Source organism: Clupea harengus, chromosome 2 (genome assembly GCF_900700415.2).
Source record: "Clupea harengus chromosome 2, Ch_v2.0.2, whole genome shotgun sequence".
NCBI lineage: Eukaryota > Metazoa > Chordata > Actinopteri > Clupeiformes > Clupeidae > Clupea > Clupea harengus.
Window position 1 is genome coordinate 12,824,464 of NC_045153.1, and position 16,601 is coordinate 12,841,064.

Here is a 16,601-nt window from a genome sequence, read left to right on the forward strand (position 1 = left end):
TGGCTGAGGTGTCATCCTGTGGTTACTCTCTTCAGATGGTTCAGGGCTCTAAAGGTCACCGCAGGTCACCGCAGGTCACGAGGGCTGGGGGAGGTTCACCCCACACTCCTAGTAGATCTCTCTGAGATTGGGGCACCAACTCCTTTCTTTTTCAATTAATTCTGTCTTTTGTTCATCACTGTTTTTTCTCCCCTGTGTGCGTTTCTGTGTCCTGTCTTCCTTCTCTCTCTTCAGCCGTCTTACTCTTTATTCTGTTTCTTTCTCTTTTTTTTCCTTGCCTTATAATTCTGGTCTGTCACTTTCTCCACCCATCATCTCTCTCTCTCTCTCTCTCTCCGATGATCTCTGCTCCTGCAATTCATCAAAGCCCTGTAGCTCAGTAAATATTCATCAGGCACTTAGAGTGAGTGGCACAGGCCCCCGTGCAAGAGAGAGAAAGAAAGAAAGTAAAATGACAGGGAGGGAAGGAGAGACAGTGAAAAGAGGGAAGAGAAGAAGGGGAAAGAGAGAGAGAGAGAGAGTGAAGGTTGAGGGGGGGGGTGGTTTTGCAGATAAATTATTTCACCTCAACACAAAACCCTCCACCCTCCCTCTAACTAAAAACCACATTCCCCTCATCAGACACAACAACCCCCCCCCCCAAACACACACACACCCGACCCCCAAATTATCATTAATCAATTTATAATAAGCATTTTAAATGCCACCATGACAGCCACCATCCCATTAAAAACCTCTGCAAGATCAATTGAGCCTTATTCTTCCAGCTCTTCCAAATGGCTGTCTTAGCTGACCCCATCACAAAATTCAACAAACAAACCTCATGCTTCTTCCTAACCTTGTACACAGGGCCACTAAATAAAACGATGATCACAAAAAACCTCCCCCAGCTTTGTGTGTGTGTGTGTGTGAGTGTGTGTGTGTCCACACACACACGCAGGATGACCACCTGCTCTAGTGATGATGATGTATTTATCACCTGTGTTGTGAAAAGCATTACACTGGTGTCACGAGACTAGAATGTTTGAATAAGCAGCACACCAGCATATGTACCCCCCCCACACACACACACACACACACACACACACACACACACACACACACACACACACACACACACACACACACACACACGCACACATGCACGCACATATGCCTGCACATATTTTTACCTCATCTGTCTCTAAGCAACCAGGCACACACATCTTTTTTTGTCCATCAGTCTCGACCTAAGCATTCACACACACACCCACAGACACAAACGCACACACACACACACACACACACACACACACACACACACACACACAGTGGTTCAGAAGTTCAGCCCACACACTCCAGTAAGTTCACAATAAGCCTCTCCAACAGAGATGAGAAATGTGGTAATCTATGAAGGAAAGGAAGGAAGTAAGTAAATAAATATATATTTAAAATAAATACATAGATAAATCAAATGAATAAATAGATAAATACAATGAATAAATAGATAAATACAATGAATAAATAGATAAATAAACAGATACATAAATACAATGAATAAATAGATAAATAAACAGATAAATAAATAGATACAGTGCCCTCCACAATTATTGGCACCCCTAGTGAATATGAGCAAAACAGGCTATAGAAAAATATGTCTTTGCTGTTTATCCTCTTGGTCTTTCACTCAAAATATTCACAAAAATCTTACCTTTTCATTGAAGTAAAATTATTGAACGAAAAAAAAACTGTTGACCTTAAATAAATATTTTTCCCCAAAACGTGTGCCACAATTATTGGCACCCCTAGAAAAATCTTATAATTAAAATATAACTGAAGTATATTTCCAGTCATGTTTTACATTTTTAAGTTCACCTGTTTGATAAGGAACTCTTAAGAGGTCAACCATGACTTCCTGTTCCACTGGCGTACAAATATGAGGTGACACAGGCCAAATTCCATTAGTCATTCATCACTATGGGAAAGACCCAAGAACACAGTGACGATGTGCGACGGAAAGTTGTGGAGCTGCACAAATCAAGAAATGGACACAAGAAAATCTCTAAAGAGTTGAAAATACCCATTTCCACTATCATGGAAATAATTAAGAAGTTTAAAGCGACAGGAGATGTTAAGAATCAGCCTGGAAGAGGACGTGTGTGTACATTGACCCCACGCACCGTGAGGAGGATGGTTCGACTGGCAAAATAATCTCTAAGGATCACAGCTGGAGAATTGTAGAGGTGAGTTGAGTCTTGGGGTCAGAAAGTCTCCAAAACTACCATCAGACGCCACCTACATCACCACAAGTTGTTTTGGAGGGTTGCCAGAAAAAAGCCTCTGCTGTCAATCAACTACAAACTAAAGCGCCTACAGTTTGCCAAATGTAAGTCAGACTTTCAATGGGGCGAGTTATATGGTCAGATGAGACCAAAATAAAGCTTTTTGGCAACAAACATCAAAGGTGGGTTTGGCGTAGACAGAAAGATAGCCATACAGAAAAGACCCCCATACCCAATGTGAAGTATGGTGGCGGATCTTTGATGTTGTGGGGCTGTTTTTCTTCCAAAGGCCCTGGACATCTTGTTAGGATACATGGTATCATGGACTCCATCAAATACCAGCAGATATTAAATGAAAACCTAACAGCCCCCTCCAGTAAGCTTAAAATGGGCTGTGGTTGGACCTTCCAGCAGGTCAATGATCCGAAGCACACCTCAAAATCAACATAAAAATGGTTCACCGACCGCAGAATACAGGTTTTGCCATGGCCATCACAGTCCCCCTACCTAAATCCCATAGAAAATCTGTGGGATGAGCTGAAGCCGAGTCTACAAACGTTGACCTCAGAATCTGAAGGATCTGGAGAGATACTGTATGTAGGAATGGTCTCAGATCCCGTGCCATGTGTTCACCAACCTCATCACGCATTATAGGAAAAGACTCAGAGCTGTTATCTTGGCAAAGGGAGGCTGCACAAAACATTAAATTAAGGGGTGCCAATAATTGTGGCACACATGTTTTGGGGAAAAATATTTATTTAATGTCAACAGTTTTTTTTTCTTTCAATAGTTTTACTTCAATGAAAAGGTACGATTTTTGTGAATATTTTGAGTGAAAGACCAAGAGGATAAACAGCAAAGACATATTTTTTTATAGCCTGTTTTGCTCATATTCACTAGGGGTGCCAATAATTGTGGAGGGCACTGTAAATCAGGAGTAGTCAGTGAAAGGCTCAACTCTTCTCTTTCCAATCTACCTGTTCAAACAGGCCTGCTGAGCAGCGCTGAGGACGGTATTGTGTGAAGTTAACTGGACTTTAGCACAAAGACCAGAGCTGAGGACGGTATTGTGTGAAGTTAACTGGACTTTAGCACAAAGACCAGAGCTGAGGACGGTATTGTGTGAAGTTAACTGGACTTTAGCACAAAGACCAGAGCTGAGGACGGTATTGTGTGAAGTTAGCTCGACTCCAGCACAAAGACCAGCGCTGAGGACGGTATTGTGTGAAGTTAGCTGGACTTCAACACAAAGCCACACACCACAGAACCTGGCCATCCAGTCTAAGCAATTTGGACAATGCCGGTTTTGCCTACGGAATTGGCTCTGGAATCTGAGCTGGCCGGACTAATTTCGAGCACATTTCCCTACTCCTCAAGTAACACACTTCTCACACACACACACTTACAAGAGATTGTATGGAGCCCGTTGCAGAAGCGAATGTCTTGGCTAGTTGTGCTCATCCTAACTCTTACACTCGGTGCCACGTCATAAGACTTGACGTTCGGTCTGATATCTGTGAGGAACTTCTCAACAAATCACATGACGTTATGTTTGATATCTATGAGGAACTTCTCAACAAATCACATGACGTTTGGTCTGATATCTGTGAGGAACTTCTCAACAAATCACATGACGTTAGGTCTGATATCTGTGAGGAACTTCTCAACCAATCACATGACGTTAGGTCTAATATCTGTGAGGAACTTCTCAACCAATCACATGTTGGTTCTTTATCTGAGTAGTTGGAATGGCTTTGGGCAGCTCCTCCTACAACTCTTTTTTTTTTTTTTTTCTCTTCTCTTTTTGGCTCCTGTATTCCCAGCCCCTAAGTTCCCCCCAAACGGTGGCCATCTGTAAAGCTAATTTGTTAATAAGTGCAGACGGGTTTTTGTGTTAATCAGGGGAGAGGCCCAAATCACATCTACCCCAAAAAATACAAATTAGGCACTACAAGGACCTCTTTAGAAGAGGAAGATGTTTTGGTAGGGGGGGAAAAATGAGGAAACCTAGAAGATAATTAGCCCCTGCCTCCCGCCCCTGGGCTGCAGTTCAAAGGAAGGACAGGCTGCTCCACTCCACACTGAGGTGGAATTGGAGGAGTGTGCCGGGGGGGGGGGGGGGGAGAGAGACGGACTGCAGGGGTCCATTTATTAATTCTGCCATCCCCAAAAAGACGAGGCTTGGAAATGGAACTCCAATGGCAATGGTTGACCTTGGGGAGAAGAGTTTGGTGTTTTTCCTAAGGCAAGCATTTAGCTGACACACACACACACACACACGTACGGGAACCGGGACGAGGACAGCCTCTGCTTCACTTAGCCAGGAGAGCTGCTGCTAATGTGATCCGTCATCTGTTAGCACATGAGCACCACTGCCTTATGCCTCTCAGAGCTGTGTGACTCAGACAGGATGGCAAGACACAGGGACTGACCTAATTAGCAGATTGGCTGAGGAGCACACACACACACACACACACACACGCATGTATGCACTCGTGTAGAGGAGTACACACACACACACACACACACACACGCATGTATGCACTTGTGTAGAGGAGCACACACACACGTACACACTCGTGTAGAGGAGCACACACACACACAAACGCATGTATACACTCGTGTAGAGGAGTACACACAAACGTACACACTCGTATAGAGGGGCACACACGCTTGTATACACTCCTGCAGATGGATAGAGACACACACACACACACACACACGTAGATGCACCAGACAGATGTTGGGTTGACGCATCCTCTCACAAACCCACATTTCTGCAAGCACGCTGCACACATGCAGAGGGTTTGTGGAGGGAAATTGTATTCACGCACACACACACACACTCACAGGAGGGGGATTGGTTGTTGTGCTTGGCCACTTCAATACACGCACATAAACACATAGAGAAAGGTTTGCGGTATTACACACACCCACCCACACACACACACACACACACACACACACACACACACACCCACAATCCCCCCCCCCCACACACACACACACACACACACACAGAGACAGAGCAGGTGGTTGGTTTGAAGAGCCCAGCAGAGGTGCGCAGTAATGTGCTGGTCAGTGTGGCTGCACTGGAGAGAGCCCATCACACTGCACCGCCTCTCTGGCCACAGAGTCACATACCCACTTACCCTGGGGAGAGGGGAGAGGGGGAGGAGAGAGAGAGGGAGGGAGAGAGAGAGGGAGAGGGAGAGAGAGAGAGAGAGAGAGAGAGAGAGAGGGAGAGAGAGAGTGTGTGTGTGTGTGTGTGTGTGTGAAAGAGATAGAGACACACAGAGAGACTGGATATGGCTCTTTTGTGGAGGCTTTGGCATGGACGCAGCCATGTTTCTCTCAAAATCCCTTCTCTTGTTTTCACATCACACACACACACACACACACACACACACACACACCGCTCAGGCATTCCAAGTAGATGGAGAAAATGAAGTGTGAGTGATGAAGTCATCACATTCCTTGTTGCCATGTGTGGATTGGTATTACAGCCGTCCGAAAATGTGCCTGAAACCCCTCGCCTGATGAAACTGGCAACCCTGATGGAAAGAGATGGGGGTACTGAGTGTCTGTGTCTGTGTGTGTGTGTGTGTGTGTGTGTGTGTGTGTGTGTCTGTCTGTGTGTTTGTTGTTATTCCCCCCTTAAATAACCTCATTGCGTCTAATTGGTTTTATACAAGCAGTGTTTGGCAGCCCCGTCGTGGCTCAGTGTACACGCCAATCTGCAGTCATTTGATATGATTGGCCTGCTTAGGAAGGGAGAGCTGGAGGGAAGGGAGACGGGAGAGCGTAGTCGGAAAAAAGAAAGAGGGATGAAGAACGGGAGAATGAGCGTGAAAGAGAGAGTAGAGAGGCGAGGAAGGAGAGAGAAAGAGAGGGTGAGATTAGATGAAGACGGGTTAGACCAAGTGGAGGAGGGACTGTGAACGTGTGTGTGTGTGTGACGGGTGTATGTGTGTGTATGATGTAAAAAGAGGTGTGTGTGTGTGTGTGTGTGTGTGTGCCTGCCTGTGTATGAGTGTGCCGGTGTTTGTGTCTGAAGGTGTGTGTATGATGGAAAAGAGGTGTGCGAGAGTGTGTGCAGTGCATGTCTGAGAGAAAGCAGTGTGTGTATGAGTGCAGGAGAGGGCACAGATAGAGAGAGAGAGAGAGTGAGAGTGAGAGTGAGAGTCAGCCAACGGAGTTGTTTAACAGGGCCAGGAGTGATGGATGACAAATGGAGGAGAGAAACTCAACCGTTCGGGAAGAATGGATGAGGAGAAAGCCAGGAGGCACAGAAAAGATAGAGGAAGAGAGAGAGAGAGAGAAATAAGGAAAAGAGAAAGGAGAGGGTGCAAATGACAGAGACGAGATTGATCGAAATGGTGTGAAGAGATGGAGCGAGTGAGCGAGAGAGATTGAGCGAGAGAGAGGGCGAAGAGAAGTGACGAGTGGAAGCGAGGGAGGGAGACTGAAAGGATGACTAAACGAGCTGAGGTCAGAAGGTAATGAGGGAAGAAAAGAGAAGGACTTAAAGATGGAGAGAATAATTAGACAGTAAAGGAGAGGAGAGTAGGATAGACTCCACTAAGCACCACTGCTATAGAGATGTATTACCACGCCATAGGACACTGCTGTCTGCAGAAGAGGGAAGGAGAGAGAGGGAGGGAGAGAGAGAGAGAGAGAGGGAGGGAGGGAGGGAGAGTGGGAGAGAGAGAGAGGGAGAGAGGGACTAAGGAGGGGAAGGTAGTGAGATGAAAAGAAGAGAAGGAGTTGCATAACGAGACGGATGAATAGGCCGGGAATGAGAGAGACGACGGAATGCTGAGCGCCGAACGACAGAATAATGAAGGGAGAGATGAATGGATGAGATGGATGGAAGGAAGGAAGAAAGAGACTGGCCTAGAGAGGGAGAGTGAATGCAGAGAGAAGGGTCGAGTGAAGAGTTAGTTAAGTAACAGTAGAAGAAGAGGGGATGGATGGATGGATGGATGGATGGATGGATGGATGGATGGATGGATGGGTGGAATCCGTTAATGGATAAGCTGTGAATGTGGGTTTGGTACAGATAATAAGAAAAGAGAGCTGAGAAGAAAGAAGAAGAGGAGACAAGAAACCAAAATGAAAAGAGGAGGAGAAAGATTGGAAGAGAATCTGAAGGGAACGAGATGGATAGAAGAGAGGGGGGTGAGATGAGAGAAGGAGAGAGGGAGAGAGAGGAGACTAAAGGAGGTAGAGGAGAGAGAGAAGGAGAGAGAGGAGACTAAAGGAGGTAGAGAAAAGGAGGGCAGGGAAGAAATGGGGGTAAGGAGAAAAAGAGGAGAGGAGGGAAGAGAACAAAAATGGATGAGAAGAGTAGAAGCTTAAAGTCGGAGGAGAAGAGAGGAAAAAGAAAGGAGGGAAGAGTGGAGAGAGGACGGGAGAGGCAGGGAGCTGCTGTGTGTATTTTTAGAGTGATTTAGAGCCCCTGTCAATACTGATAATAACCCTGCAGCATGCCCCCAAAGACAAGAGTTTACACAGCACAGCTCACTCACCGCACAGCTCACTCACACACACACACTCGCGCACGGACGCACACACTCGCGCACGGACGCACACGCACGCACGCACAGACACAGCACAGCTCACTCACCGCACAGCTCACTCACACACACACACTAGCACAGCTCACTCACACACACAGCTCACTCACACACACACACTCGCACACGCACGCACGCACACACACGCACGCACAGACACAGCACAGCTCACTCACCGCACAGCTCACACACACACACACACTAGCACAGCTCACTCACACACACACACACACTCGCGCACGCACACACACACACAGACAGACACAGCACAGCTCACACACACACACACACACGCGCGCACATGCACGCACACACGCAGCACAGCTCACTCACCGCACAGCTCACTCACACACACACTAGCACAGCTCACACACACACACACACACACACACGTATAAACCACGGCCATAAACTCTCAGCCCTCATCTGTATATACACAAACACACACATTTTGACATTCTCAAATCCCATTTGTACACACACACACCTTGGCTGTCTCGGCTCCAATCTGCACACGTATAGACTATTACATTTTCTCACTCACACACACACACACACACACACACACACACACCTAACCCTCTTAGGTTGCCATTTGAAAAATAGCCTCAGCAGTTGAAGCACACACACACACACACACAAACCTTATGAATGGCGTCAGTGCAGTAGAATGCAGTGTCTTATAAAGCAGTCAGAAAAAGAACACCTCTAAATCCTAGGGAGTAGAGAGACCGGTAAGCCTCAAAAAGACAGACGTGACATCAGCTTTGGCACACACACACACACACACACACATGCCAGACCTGTCTTGAAATGCTCTCTATAAGTATTAAGGAACATAAAGCAAACCCTGTTCAGTAGAGTCTACTTTAAGAGGCTGCTAATAGAGAAATGGTGTGTGTGCCGTTTGACAAGAGTCACTCTGCTCTGTAAAACACAGACAAGGCAGGAAGTTGGCAAGCCTTACAGGGTTACTGAGGTATGGAGGGCAACCGTGTGTGTGTGTGTGTGTGTGTGCTCAAGATGATGCAGGCAGATGAAAAACTGCTGCTTCTTAAATATCTGTGTGTGTGTGTGTGTGTGTGTGTGTGTGTGTGTGTGTGTGTGTGTGTGTATGTGTTTATGTTTAATGTAGACAGAGTGTAAGTGGAGTCGTGGTGTGGATCCTTTGGTCTCCTGCCGAGAGCGAAGAGGCTGTTTGCATGTATTAGCAGCCTATAGTGTTAGTAAGAGGTGCTATTGTTTACTGTGATTAACATTCAGCACATCTCATCTCAGTGTCAAAGGTCATGTTTGGCTGTCATTTACGGACCGAGGGGAAGAGGATGACTTAGAAGAAAAGAGCGCAAATGTCAGGGGAGGGAGGGAGAGAGAGAGAGCGAAGAGGAGGAGGAGGGGGGGGGGGGGGGGGGGGGAGAGGGGAGGGGAGGGAAGGGAAGGGGAGGGAGAGACACAGCGGTCATGAGGGCCAGAGATAAGAGCGAACTAGAAGGAGGGAGGGAGTGAGTGTGAGATGTATTAAAAGAAAGAGAGGAGGAGTGAGGGAGGAAGTAAGGAAGGAAGAGAGAGGGATGGAGAGAGAGAGAAAGGTATGAGTGAGTGAGGAAGAGAAAGGGGTATGGAGAGAGAGAGAGAGAGATGGAGCGAGTGAGGAAGAGAGAGGGATGAAGATAGAGAGAGAGAGAGAGGTATGGAGTGAGTGAGGAAGAGAGAGGGATGAAGAAAGAGAGAGGGGGAGAGAGAGAGTGGAGTGAGTGACTGATGTAGCTGTCAGGTCAGTTCTAATGAAGGCTGTGCTCCTGTAATGGCCTCGGCTGCCTTATTGAAGGTGAGTGAGAGGTAATCAGAGCCAGAGGACAGGATGGACCAGCGACACACACACACACACACACACACACACACACACACACACACATTCATTCAGTCACACTCACACGCACTCCATAACCCACCCTGGCTCGACTCGACTCCACCTTATTGCCATGGTTACTGGTTATTATGCATGCACACACCCGCGGGCACGCATAAGTGCTCAATTGAAAGAGATGTGTCTCTGGGGAGCATTCAGTGCACCATAGGAGTTGGTGATGTCACAGGAGGATGCATGGTTTTCTGTCACCCCGCAGCAGCGCTTCAAAGCCTCCTACTGGCTCGGGTTGGTAGTGCATGTAGATTAGCAGTATTAGGGGAGATGGGAGCGTGGGTGTGTGCACATACATTGAAGGTGTGTGTGTGTGTGTGTGTGTGTGTGTGTGTGTGTGTGCCCTTATGCATGTGAGGTCCTGTGTGGAAACAAACGTGTTTGTGTTTGTGCTTGTGCTTGAGTGTGTGTGTGTGTGTGTGTGTGCATATGTGTGTGTCTGTGCGTGTGTGTGTGTACCTGTGGGTTCTCCAGTAAATGCTGCCAGCTTTCCTCCATGTTAGTGTATGTGTTTGTGCGTGAGTGTGTGTGTGTGTGTGTGTGTGCGCGTGTGTGTGCAGACAGCGTGTTCTGAGTTAAGTGGATGCTGGTGTGAGTGTAATGAGGATGCATGGTGGGTGTGGTGTGTGTTGCCCCCGCTGCTGTGATGGATGAGGCTGACCCCCCTCTCTGAATTAATAGGCCGCTCCAACCACACGCTGGATTAATAGAACCCGTTACGCCACAGTGCATGGTGCAAACTGCGCTGTCTTCATGAGAAGATTGGACTGTGTGTGTGTATGTGTGTGTCTGTGTGTGTCTGTGTGTGAGAGAGAGAGTTGGAAAAGCTGGAAAAGCCACACACTGTGCTAGCTGATTTTACTGCTGTAGATAAATTAGGGCCTTTTATGTGTACAGCCGACAGAGTGTTTATGTCTGGGAGGGGGTGTGTGCATTTGTGGGTATGTTTCTTCAAGGATCCCTATGAGTGTATTGTGCTGAATGCTCATGGAAAAGGATGTGTGTGTGTGTGTGTGTGTGTGTGTGTGTGTGTGTGGGGAACAGTAATTGTGTTTGTTTTTGCAAGTGTTTTAACATGTCTGATACCCTACAGGTAATTCCCAGATGGGGGCCACCATAGTGGACGCCCTGGACACACTCTTCATCATGGGCCTCCACGACGAGTTCAAGGACGGCCAGGAGTGGATCGTGCAGAACCTCGACTTCGGCGTGGTGAGTGGCATTTCATGTCTCTCTTTCTCACTAACACACAGACATGCACGCACACGCACACGCACATGCACACAAACACACACACGCACCCCAACACACAGAGACATGGTCTTTCTCTCTCTCTCTCTCACACACACACACACACACACACACACACACACACACACACACACACACTCATACAGACTTGACCACTCACAGACATACTCACACACCTGACTTTTGAATCGTCTTCCTCCACCTCTTTATACACACACACCTGGAATTCTCTGTCAAACACACACAGACACACACACACACACTCACACACACACACACACACACAGACACACACACACCCCCTCTGCCCTCTCTTGACTCCTCCGCTCCTCTCTCTTTACATCTATTCAGCACACACCCTTCCCCAGCGCAGCCTCTCTCTGTGTGTGTGTGTGTGTGTGTGTGTGTGTGTGTGTGTGTGTGTGTGTGTGTAAAGAGAGATGTGTCAAGACCGAGACAGATAATTCCAGGAGTGTGTGTGTGTGTGCTCTTTGACAGGCCACACCGATGACCTTGATGTGTGTGAGCGCTTCACAACTCTGCCTTGGCCTCCTCGTCTCTCCCCAGTGCCAACGCACCTCCTGTGTGTTCCGCTGACCTCCTCCATTTAGTTCAGTTCTACTCCACTTTTCAGTCCTATGTGACAGTATCACAGTACAGGAATGCTATAAAGAAAGTCCACCAAATGACCTTAGAATGACCTCAGTGCTGCACGTGATTCACTCCTCTCCCAGTCTCTCCCCCCATGTCTGTGGGCACGTCCTCCACCTGTGTGAATGCATTTATTTATCTCTTAAGACAATGGACATGGTACATACAAATAGAAACCCGTCACGTTCTTGTTTGGTGCCGAGTAACCAGTTTACCTTTTCACATGTGGGGGTGTGGGGGTTCTGAAAGGTTCTCTGCCCATCTCGACACTAAGTCTCCTCAGCGTTTCACCCTGTTGGATGAAATGTCTCAGTGTCTGTATGCACGCACACACGCACACACACATGCACACGCACACGCACACACACACACACATGCACACATGCACACACGCACACATGCACACACGCACACACACATGCACACGCACACGCACACACACATGCACACATGCACACACGCACACACGCACACACGCACACATGCACACACACGCACGCACACACACACACGCACACATGCACACATGCACACATGCACACACACGCACATGCACATGCACACACACACACATGCACACACGCACACATGCACACATGCACACACACGCACATGCACATGCACACACACACACACGCACACATACGCACACACACACACACGCACACATGCACACACGCACACATGCACACACACGCACGTGCACATGCACACACACACACACACACTCTCGCTCATTTCCTCACTGTAATTACCTCAGACTTCAGCAGTTGTGTGCTAATGAAAGGCCTTGTGGTTGACATGAATCAAGCACAACTGGGTTAGGGGCCACACTCACACTCACACACTATCTCTCTCTCTCTCACTCACTCACACACACACACACACACACACACACACACACACACACACACACACACACACACACACACACAGAGCCCTCTTGTACCTCATTCTGCTCCTTGTGCGTCCATTAATGGAAGCATGCTGTGAATGAGTAGGTTCTCATGGCCTGAACAGCTCATAAAAGCACTGCACTGAACAACACAACACTGCACTGACCTGACCTGACCTGCACTGCACAGCACAGCACAGCACAGCATAACACAGCACAGCTAATCAAAGCACAACACTGCACTATATAGTACCGCACAATGCAACACTGCACAGCCCAGCCCAGCTCAGCTGTGTGTGTAATGATGCTGGTGTGTTTTTATGCCCTGGCGCCGGTGCTGCTGGGTAACCTGGGCTGGAGAGGGCAGCCGGATATTGATGTCTGTGGAAATTGCCTTTGACTGATCTATTGTGGAGCGTGGAGCTGGGTTAGAATTACTCACAGAGACGCTCACTCTCTATTCCTCTCACTCTTTCACTTTCTCTCTCTCTCTCTCTCTCTCTCTCTCTCTCTCTCTCTCTCTCTCTCTCTCTCTCTCTCGTTTCTCTCTCTCTACTTCTGGCTGTCGGCGCATCTGTCTGCTCTTTACTAAGCTGTGGCTCAGACACTCCAGGGCCGCATGCACATAAACACCCACACACACACACACGTACACACACACACACACACGTACACACACACACACACACAGAGATACATACACACACACACACACATATACACACAGTCACGGTGGCTCAGTTGCTTGCACTGCTTGCACTGCCGCCTCACAGCAAGAAGGTCATGGGTTCGATTCCCACATGGGGCGCTGTTGGCTCTGGGGGGCAGGTCCTCCCCAGAGTGCACAGTGCTCAAGTGGGCTATCTCCCAGGCCTTTCTGTGTGGAGTTTGCATGTTCTCCCCGTGTTCAGTAAGAACCCCAACAGAAAAAACATGCAAAATAACAGAACACATGTCCATCCCTGACCAAAGATGGACAGTTCACTTCACTTGGTCCCCGGGCGCTACAAGCTGCCCACTGCTCCTGGGGGGTCCTTGAGGAAGGACAGTCCAGGATGGGAAAAAGCAGAAACTAAATTCACCGCGATCTCAGGCTTACCTGCGTGTGTGTGTGTGTGTGTGTGTGTGTGTGTGTGTGTGTGTGTGTGTGTGTGTGTGTGTGTGTGTGTGTGTCCTGTGTCGCCTCCATATATGCACGTGTGTGTTCCAGTGTGTCGTGTGTGCCATTAAAAACCTGACAAAGGTCTTAATTATACACACACATACGCACACACACACAGTCACACAGCTCACCAAGTGTTCAGGCATTCTCCTCATCCTGTGGTGTTGTAACATTGGTGCAATGTCCCACATCAAGAACACCGGATGTGATCGCACTATCACGCACACGCACACGCACACGCACACGCACACGCACACGCACACGCACACACCCCGCACCAGTAACCTGAAGCCTGAGCAGGCACCATGGGAACCGTGTGTGTGCCGTGGCATGAGCAAGGTGCAGCAGACTGCTGGGAGAGAGGGGGTAGAGCAGAAAGAATCGGAAAGAAGTCGTCTGAAAATATGGAGCGAGAGAGAGGCACGCACAATAAAAAGAAAGAGAGAGAGAGAGAGAGAGAGAGAGAGAGAGAGAGAGAGAGAGAGAGAGAGAGAGAGAGAGAGAGAGAGAGAGAGAGAGAGAGAGAGAGAGAGAGAGAGAGAGAGAGAGCGAGCAGAGGAGAGGAGAGGAGTGGAGTGAAGCCGCCCCCCCAGGGGATGTCTGTTTCCCCTCCTGCCGCTGCTGTGCTCTGCCTCTCCAGTCGTTTGCTGTCTACCTTCTTTAATCCAGTTTTTTTTCTGTTTGTCACAGCCTACACAGTTTCAGCATGTCTCCCTTTTCCCCAGAGCCCGTCTGTAGGCAGCCTGTCTCTGGTGCTTTATTCTCCTCTCCCTGTCCTCTCCTCTCCTCTCGCATTCTCTCTCTCTCTCTCTCTCTCCCTGTCTTCTCCTCTCTCATTTTCTCTCTCTCCCTGTCCTCTCCTCTCTCGCTTTCTCTCTCTCCCTGTCCTTCTCTCTTTTCCCCCCCTCTTACTGTCCTCCTCTCACTTTCTCTCTCAATCCGCCCTCTCTCCCTCTCCTTCTCTCCCTGTCCTTCTCTCCCTTTCCTTCTCTCTTTCTCCCCCTCTCTCCCCCTTCTGAAAACCCATGCTACAGTCTCTCCCTCTCCTCTCTCATTAAACTTTCCAGGAATTATGGAATATGCCTCCTTTTGTTTGTCCCCCCTCTCTTTCACTTCTGCTCCCTTCTTCCCTTTTTCCGTCCTGTCGTCCACTCTTTCCCTTCTGTTTTGCGTGAAGGTGGGTGGCAGTCCAGTCAGTAACGTTATCATCGAATATTCTGAACATTGAACAGTGTTGGTTGAAGAACTACCTTTATAAGTGCTAGAATTTAGTTATTCCTAGTCCATCTCTCCATACTTTGCTCCATACTCTTCTTTTCTCTCTTTCATTTCTCTCTCTCGAACGCTCTCTCGAACACACTCTCTCCCTCTCTCACATGCTCGCTCTCTCTCTTTCTCTCTCTCTCTCTCTCTCTCTCTCTCTCTGTCCTGTCCTGTCCTGCCCTGCCCTGCCCTGACCGGCTCCATTAGAGCAGAGGTTAATTAGGACTCTCAGGCTGAATGTGTGAGTCAAACTGACTCCGACTGCACTGCCTGCCCTGTGATTACCTCTCAAAGAGCTTAACCACCTCGCTTTCACACACAGGCCAGTGGAGGGAGGGAGGGAGGGAGGGAGGGAGGGGGAAGAGACCAAAGGAAGAAGAAGAAGAAGAAGAAGAAGAAGAAGAAGAAGACAGGCCGCAGGGGGAAAGAGGCAGGCAGAAGGGGGAGAAAGAGATGGGCAGAAGGGGGAGACAGACAGACAGACAGACAGACAGACAGACAGACAGACAGACAGACAGACAGACAGACAGACAGACAGACAGAAGGGGGAGAGAGAGAGACGGGCAGAAGGGGGAGAGAGAGAGAGATACAGGCAGAAGGGAGAGGGAGAGAGACGGGCAGAAGGGAGAGACAGGCAAAGAAAGGCCCAAGAAGTGAGAGCTGGAAGGAAGGGAGGGAGGGAGATTGACGGTAAGAGGGACTGACGGTGGCTCTTGGTTGGCGTGAGAGCGAGGGAAGAAAGAGTAGAGAGTGAGTGAGGGAGAGAGTGAGGGAGAGAGTGAGGGAGAGAGGGAGAGGGAGAGAGAGAGAGAGAGAGGGAGAGAGAGCGGGTGGGTGAAAAGGTGCAGGGGTTGGAGGAGTGGCGTCTGGAGAAGAAGTGCTTTGGCCCTCGTGGCCTGCAGCTTCCCCAAGGTGGACACTTCTGAAGAGGCTTTCAGTAATCAAGCACCGGGTTCACTGCCCTCTATTACTCTTTGTGTGTGTGTGTGTGTGTGTGTGTGTGTGTGTGTGTGTGTGTGTGTGTGTGTGTCTGTCTGTCTGAGATAAACAAGCGCTTGCGAGGGACAGTGGAAGAGGGAGGTTGACCTTTTGTTCCGCAATTTGTTTTTTAGAGGCAGCTTGCGGTCGTTTTGTGGTCACTCAAAAGCACCCTCTCTTAAATCTGTCCCTTTGACTTCCGCCATTTGCTTTAACTCTCTCTCTTCTCTCCTTCTCTTCTCCTCCCTCTCTTCCCGTGGAGACTGTGAAGAAAAATAGCATTTGATAAGACCTCTCGCCTAAGGTCCCAGTAGCTCTTCAGTGTGCCGGTCCTCATGTGAACTCTTAGCCGACCGTTTGCTCTGCAGTCTCTGGGCACCTCCTTTAGGCTGATGGGTGGACTGAGGCGTCTCGCTTAGTGTGTGTGTGTGTGTGTCTGTCTGTGTGTGTGTGTGTCTGTGTGTGTGTGTGTGTGTGTGTGTGTGTGTGTGTGTGTGTGTGTGTGTGTGTGTGTGTGTGTTTGTTTGTGTCTGTGTGGCAGTTTTGTGTGTCTCTGCTGTTTTGCGTATCTCCAGAACTGCCCTCTGTAATTCCCACTTAGACCTGACAGTAAAAATATGACCACAGATCCATCGGTAAG

The 16,601-nt window shown here is 48.6% G+C and overlaps 1 protein-coding gene across 1 annotated transcript in view; it reads left to right on the plus strand.

Annotated features, from left to right (window-relative positions):
• Positions 1-10,835: 10,835 nt before the first annotated feature.
• man1a2 (mannosidase, alpha, class 1A, member 2) overlaps positions 10,836-16,601 on the plus strand; it is a 37,782-nt gene continuing 32,016 nt past the window's right edge. The window contains exon 1 of the mRNA XM_031582897.2: positions 10,836-10,973. Within this exon, the coding sequence (XP_031438757.1) occupies positions 10,866-10,973 (108 nt within the window). The 5' untranslated portion in view covers positions 10,836-10,865. The remainder of the gene's footprint in view (positions 10,974-16,601) is intronic.